Source organism: Solanum tuberosum, unplaced genomic scaffold (genome assembly GCF_000226075.1).
Source record: "Solanum tuberosum cultivar DM 1-3 516 R44 unplaced genomic scaffold, SolTub_3.0 scf00060, whole genome shotgun sequence".
Lineage (NCBI taxonomy): Eukaryota > Viridiplantae > Streptophyta > Magnoliopsida > Solanales > Solanaceae > Solanum > Solanum tuberosum.
Genome location: NW_006238985.1, coordinates 56978 through 64158, shown reverse-complemented (window position 1 = coordinate 64158; position 7181 = coordinate 56978). Strand labels below are relative to the sequence as shown.

Genomic DNA, 7181 nt, shown 5'->3' with positions numbered 1-7181 from the left:
CCCCCCCCCAAAAAAAAGAGAGCAGACTTTGTGGTTGTTTATTTCATGTTTAAGACTGTTATTTGCTAACTGGAGATCATCTTTAGGTTTCACCTCTGCTGGATGGTTCTGCACGCCAATGGCTTTGGAACAACACACAGCCTATTATAAAGCTGTAATTTCTTTATACATGCTGTCAATAATACGTTATTCTATCCTTCATCCATTCTTGTACATAGGAGATTAATAATTTGATAATTTAGAGTAACAGCTACTGATACACAGTATAGACAGGCAAACGAACTTTGTTGTACAATATACTAAGAACTGTTTTTAACATTATTATTAAGGGATGTTAAAGGACCTCCGCAAATGTACAATATTGTGCTGCACTTTTCTTCTCCCTGCTATCTGCTTCAACCCCCGACCCACCCCACCCCACACACCATTTTCTTCTTCGGTTTCCCAAACCTGAGCACCATTACTCCCATGCATGTTACCATAGTTTTGCTGATACAAGACTTAAGGAACAGCGCGATCTGAACTGTCTTTCCAGGAGCGCAATCACAATTTGATATACAAATGCACAGTTAACTCCCAACACCTTTTTGTTACCCCCATCTTCAACCAACCATAACGTTTGCAAACCCATTCTGCCCTCCATTACTGGAACTGGGCCTTTGCTGTCTTAGGCTAACCGGCTTGTATTAGATGTCCTTTTGAGTCCAAGCTTGAATAGCAGTTCGAATTCAGTTTTTCTGTCGACATGTGTGAGCCATTCAGAGGCTCGATGCACAGAGAGCAGTCAATAGCTACACAGTTAAATTTTTAAAAATTCCATCCCATTCATCTGGCCAATTACATGCTTTATTAACAAATTTGCCATCAAAATCCAGATATAAGCTGTCGAGGTTATTATTATTTATATCTCAGAAAAGATTTCGTTGAATTTAAATTATTTGAGCATTGTACATACTACAACAAGAAATCTATAAACTCAAGATTAAAAAAATCCTCTGTGAGCTTACTATTCTACAATAATCATTTTGATTGGTATTTATTTTGGAAGGGAAAGTGTGTGGGTGAAGAGCTGAAGCTTTCTCGACTGCATTTGGTCATAGTGATTTCTGGGATGCTGGATCTGATGTAGAGAGCTCCTTATACATGTCAGATATTGCTTTGGCGAAATAAGCCTTCGCCTGAGGCCTCTTGACCTGGAAATTGAAACAGAAGAGAAGTACATTAACAAAGACATCTTCACCCATAAAATTTAGAACATTGAAAAATGCAAGTGAAATTACCTTGAACGTGGGAGTGAGAAGGCCATTTTCGATTGTGAAAGGCTCAATAACCAATGTTACAGCTTTTGCAAATTCGAAACCTCTCAACTGTGTATTGCAGCAAAGAGAGCATCAATTGCCGGATCAATTGAGAGATCACTTTGGCATTTTAAGAAACAAAAAGCCAGGTAAAGTAAAAGAAAGCCAAAGTCAAACAAATTACCTGAGCTTCCCTTCCGACTGCATCCATCTCAGCAAGAACAGCAGCCCTCACTCTTGGATCATTGCATAGTTGTCCCAAATCTTCATACTGGAGACATCATATTAAAACCAAGGGAAACAAATCAGCCAGCTTCTTAGAGAATGACAAACAAATATCTTCGACACCACAGCCTAAAATTTCATTTGTTTACAGCTATTTCGTAAAACTAAATTCTGAAGAACAGGTCAGATGACTGAATTTTGTATTGGTGAATGATTTTAGTTACTGAATACTAAGTACTGAAAACATTAGGCTGAACTGTTTGAAACTTATTACTGAACGTAGAACTTTACATCTCCTCCAATGGATGATATATAACCAAATCTAGAAACTAATGAGTTTTAGATGTCTTACAAAAGTTCATATTTCAAAAGTTATGTTTTTTTTAGATGAAGTAATGTATTCCATTGAAAAGCATCAAGAAGGTTTTTATTGTTTGTGTCAGTTAGATGTCTTATATTTGCTTTAGTGGCTTTATGTAATATCATGACTAGATTATTTATTGTGCTTAGCGAAATGTGTCAATTTCCAAGATTTTACTTGACCAAGGGAAAATCAATGAGGAATGTATCGAAATAAGCCATCAGCAGGATCAAAAGTCAGCCAGACATTAATTACCAGTATATTTTATGGGAAGCTCTAGAAGCAAGTTGTAATTTATTTTTACAACCGTGGTGTCAGGGTCAGCTTGTGCACACCTCGACTAATTCCACAGGATACCTGCCACCTCCCACCAACAAGGTAGGAACAGGTACCAGGTAACCTTGTCCACGAATGGCCAAGGCTAGATGGGAAGAAATAGCAAGTTGTAATTTTCTACCTGTGTGAATATAAGCGCAGCTGATGTGCTCTGTGCAGAGTTAATGATAACACACTCAAAATATGAAAGTTAATGTAATGCAACACGAAACTCCAATGATGACCTTGGCACAAGTTTGCTTTAAGTGAAGCATTTCACAAGATGTAAATGCAATGACTAAATGTTGAAAATTAAGAGCTACCTTGATTCCCTCAGATGATGCCCATTCCTTCAAGACATCTGGCTCTACACAAACTATTGCTACTAAAGAGGAATTAAAGCTATCACCTGTGAATGTTGCAACAGTGAGCAAAGGACATTATAGTGAGCAAAGGACATGATTTAATGATTCCATAAGAGAGAATTCCATTATCTGCTTACCATAGACGAAGCATTGTGCAATAAATTTGCATTTAGCATAAACATTCTCAATTTTCTCAGGAGCTATGTATTCACCCTGTGCCAACTTGAAGATATTCTTCTTCCTGTCCACAATGACCATTCAGAGATCATTCTACCATGGAAGACAAGCAAGGCACAGAAAGATAGATGTTCTAATATCAAAAGGGGTAAATTAACGTTGAAAACGATGTAACTACATCATAATTAAAAAAAAATTGATGGCAATGGTAGGGTTGTCAGAAATCCTCGCCAACCACTAGGTGCCCACAAATTAATAGGTGGGGTGAGAAAAAGTTGTTTTGTATCTCAAATTAAAAATATCTAAGGTTGTCTCTCCTGATCAAGTCGAATAGATTCTACCTGTCAATAATCTTCAATCGGCCACCAGGTAACCATAATCCAATATCACCAGTATGCAGCCAACCGTCATCATCAACTACCTCCTTCCTGTTGACTACTAGGTCAGGCAAATTATCTTGGAGAAACTCATAGCAATGACAAAACAAGAAATGAAATATCAATGTGTAAGGTATGTACGTCTGCACTTCATCTTTGTAATAGCCTTCAAAAACAATAGGACCTCTAACACAAATCTCTCCACGAGGATGAGGCTGATCCTCTGATGTGTAACTCATTTCGGGGACATCCACGAGCTTTATCTCTGAAAATAGCAGTGTCGTAGACAAGTTAAACTCAGATACAGATCGTCTTTAGCAATCATTAAGTTAACTATAGTGCTGCAAAAAGTAATAGAAGAACAGGAACCACACAAAGAAAGTTGACACTCTTTAGCAAATTCAACATGGGAATGTGCAGTTCACTTATAGTACTACGACATTTTGTGCAAGGTAATTCTGCATATTAACCTTGTTGGCATTTAAAGTTAAGCCTTAATTTTCTCTTGCAAGCTTCTAATTTCGCGGATATACTTATCAGCACAAACTTTTTAGTGGAAATCTTGGCCCTCCTAGACTGCTACACAATTAGGAACTTTTTCATGAATTTCTCCCATGTTGTTAAGCTTCTATAAACAAATTATTAACCTTCCAATGGTCATGAAAACCTTTTCAATGCCTCAAACAGCCTTTAAATTCAGCTCAACAAGGAGAATAATATCGAAGGAAAAGCAAATCAAGAACAGTAACTAGTGACAGTAAAGAAGTTTATATGCCATCATTAGTTAAAACCTCACCACATGCTGGATTCGGAGAACCAACATGACCAGTTAAGTTATCAGTCTCGTCCATTGAGCTTATGACACATGAAGTCTCAGTCATGCCATACCCTTCCGTTACTAGACAGCCAAAACATCTGCAGGAAGGAATTTATTCAGAGCAAAGCCAACTACTGGAAGTCCTCAGCACCAACAAGAGCCAGAATTTCATGAATAAAATCTCCCAGTACTTTAGAACAGCAATAATGGTCAACTTACACTCTCAAGAACTCCAACACGTCAGGGGACAATGGTGAGGCACCTGAGGTCATAAGACGAACTCGTCCGCCCAGTTTGTCCTTTATTTTGTTGAACACCAACCTATCCCACATTGGTGATGGCTTTCTACCTGAAAATATGAGATTCTGTTAAAAGAGAGATAAAAACTCATAAAGATATGCCACAAAAGTAAGCAAAAATATTTACAGCTGATATGCACTCAATAATCCGTGATAACATCAGATTTCGTCCAAGCCAGTAACACTTATAAACCAATGCGTGACCAAATAGCTTTCTAGCACGAGTTAATTATATTGCCTAGGCACCCACACCTCGCTCATTTAAGGTGACCTACTGCTTGATAAATGGATTAGTCCAAGACCCTTGCTACTCTCAAGGGATTTGAGATAACTAAAGGAATCTCTTCAGAGTATTAGTAATAATTTTAATTTGCATGCGCTACTCTTTCCAGGTTGTACATACTACACTTACTAGCTGATAGAAAGTAATTCACTTTTCATTTAAAATCTTAAGCACACTAGACTCTTAAAACCTCTTTCCAGCACAACAGAACAGAATCGGAGAACTCAGCTTTGTGGCATGAACAGTAAATTATACTTCTACAGGGAGTAAATGAGTTTTAGTCTGACCACTCGAAAAACAAAGTCCTCTAAAAAAAAATACAATAAGATAAAATCTGATTTAATTTCTGTTATAACAGCTCAGAAACAGCTACTCTTCCTCAAAGAAAAGAAGGAAAATCTAAGAGTTCATATTCAATGCCCACTGAATGAAATTCCAGTACATCACATCTTTTATGCCCTTAACTTTTAAAACATTTCCAACTGTTATTGAAATAAAAAGTTTGCATTGGATATTTTTCTGGTTATAGGTAGTCACGTGATTTGAAAAAGGAAAATTTCTCAAATGGCAAATACTATAAATAATCATTTGATTAAATGCTCTATAACAGCTCAACCCCTATAACCCTCATCCGCGTCGCAAAAGAAAAGATTGAAATGGGTAAGAAAGCCTTTGTTCTTCTCTTTTATGCTTTAACTTTTCTAACGAGTCCTAGTCTTATATTAGGAATTAAAAAAACTTACGGTAGTCACAAACCATTAAATACTTTTAAAATGTTTATTGGCTCGCCATATTATGAGAATGAGACAGGTTTCCAAACAATGAGTTAAATAAGGAAGACGAGATGGAAACTCGTGTCAACTTCTCTCTTCATTATTTGAGAAGTGTTCTAGATTCATGAAGTGTGCATTCTCAATTTGAGAATTGAGCCACCAAAGTTCCCTAGAATAATTTGTGAGGCAGGACATAAAAGTTGTTAAGCAAGGAGAAACAGAGTTCTAGCAGTGATAGACAGAAGCCAATGTGTTGCACATCATCATGATATTGAGGGATCGTCTTTTTCTAGATGAGTGTATGTTGCAATCATCTAAAGCAACCAGAGGAGAATCACAAATTAAATTGAAATAACTCACCGTTCATCACAGCTTGCTTCTTGGAGTTGTAGGCAGCATTAAACAGTCTCTGCTTCAGTACACCAGAAGTTTGTACGGCATTTGCGATCCTATAATGAGGCAGATTGGAAAAATCTAAGACCCCAGTCTACAAAGATATACACTACTTAGCACCCAAGGGTGCGACCCTAGTGGTCGATGAAGTGGGTTGAGAACCATGAGGTCTCAGGTTAAATGTCTCGCAAATACAAAAACACTAGGTGATTTCTTCCCATCTGTCCAGTCCTTGGTGGTCAGAGATACCCGTACGTGGAAGGTAACCGGTACCCCGTGGAATAAGTCGAGGTGCATGCAAGCTAGCCTGAATACCACAATTAACCAAAAAAAAAAAAAAAGGATAAACACTATTTAGCAGATCACATAAATATTACCCAGCATATATCCTGTTGAAGAGACGAGGAACACTGCTAAATATTGTAGGTCTAAGTGTCACCAAATCATCCATCAATTTCAGATTGTCCTGCAAAGTAGAAATGCTAATGGTAAGTAATGCTGTGCAAAACAGATCAATGAATTATGTGATGTCTGTAGGATCCCTTTAAGAGCTTATACTTCATAAACTGAATTAGTGTAGAGCTAAAAGCAACGCATTTAATCTCTACAAAACGTTTACAAAAACTACTTATGAATTGAAAAAAAGACACTTCTATTAAACCCAATTTGCTCGTTGATCATGAATCCAGGATCAGAGGTCTAAGAAAACAAGGCTACACCAAGAAGCTAAGACTAAATAAGTACTTAATATCCAATTAACTGGCATACCCCCTGGTAGAATCCAACAGCAACACCATAATATACCGATGTAATTTGGTTGGCACGTTCATAGATGTGCGCCAGGGGAAGATAGGATATGTATCTGTAAAAATATTCACATAGTACACACTAATCAGGAATAAATCAATTATGCCTTATATAGATAGACAAACATTTTTAGGCCAACTCACATGTCAGATGGATAAAACTTGATTGCAAGGGTCATGCCTGCAACACTTGCTATCAGGTTTGCATGGGATAATACGACACCCTTTCAAGAGAGGGAAAAAACGAGGAAAAAAAATCAGGGCCTGACAAGATCTTGTTAACAAGAGAAATAACCACTACAGGTACTGGTCGAGTTAGCAGATTCTGAAGTTGAAGAAGTATAAGCAATACCTTTGGTGTCCCCGTAGTACCACTAGTATAGCATATGGTAGCAATATCTTCAGGCCTGGGAGGGCAAAAGGGTTGCATACTGCTGCAGCCCTATTGGTAAGCATGTAGATCAGTCATTGTAAAGTTTCTACAGAAGTATAGTTAAGTTGTAGGAAAAGAGCTAATGATGTGCAAGAATGTCCATAATGTAAAATGAAAGTAGAGAGAATACACGACATTAGAACAAATTCTGATTACAACTTTGTTACAACTTTAAAGTAATTCCCAAAATTATTACTTTAATAGACTCAAAACATGAAAAGGCCCGTCTCTAACCCCCCCCCCCCCCCAAAAAAAAAAA

The 7181-nt window shown here is 37.4% G+C and overlaps 2 protein-coding genes across 2 annotated transcripts in view; one reads left to right on the top strand and one right to left on the bottom strand.

Annotated features, from left to right (window-relative positions):
* Positions 1–359, top strand: part of LOC102587246 (probable Xaa-Pro aminopeptidase P) — an 11022-nt gene extending 10663 nt beyond the window's left edge. Inside the window, exon 13 of the mRNA XM_006344553.2 lies at positions 87–359. Within this exon, the coding sequence (XP_006344615.1) occupies positions 87–158 (72 nt within the window). The 3' untranslated portion in view covers positions 159–359. The remainder of the gene's footprint in view (positions 1–86) is intronic.
* Positions 360–824: 465 nt separating this feature from the next.
* LOC102586909 (long chain acyl-CoA synthetase 6, peroxisomal-like) overlaps positions 825–7181 on the bottom strand; it is a 13782-nt gene continuing 7425 nt past the window's right edge. Inside the window, exons 10-23 of the mRNA XM_006344552.2 lie at positions 6842–6931; positions 6634–6713; positions 6452–6545; positions 6061–6149; positions 5651–5739; positions 4155–4284; positions 3915–4033; positions 3260–3383; positions 3083–3169; positions 2702–2805; positions 2523–2608; positions 1483–1569; positions 1281–1367; positions 825–1193 (exon numbers count right to left, since the gene is read on the bottom strand). Of these exons, the coding sequence (XP_006344614.1) occupies positions 1095–1193; positions 1281–1367; positions 1483–1569; positions 2523–2608; positions 2702–2805; positions 3083–3169; positions 3260–3383; positions 3915–4033; positions 4155–4284; positions 5651–5739; positions 6061–6149; positions 6452–6545; positions 6634–6713; positions 6842–6931 (1365 nt within the window). The 3' untranslated portion in view covers positions 825–1094. The remainder of the gene's footprint in view (positions 1194–1280; positions 1368–1482; positions 1570–2522; positions 2609–2701; positions 2806–3082; positions 3170–3259; positions 3384–3914; positions 4034–4154; positions 4285–5650; positions 5740–6060; positions 6150–6451; positions 6546–6633; positions 6714–6841; positions 6932–7181) is intronic.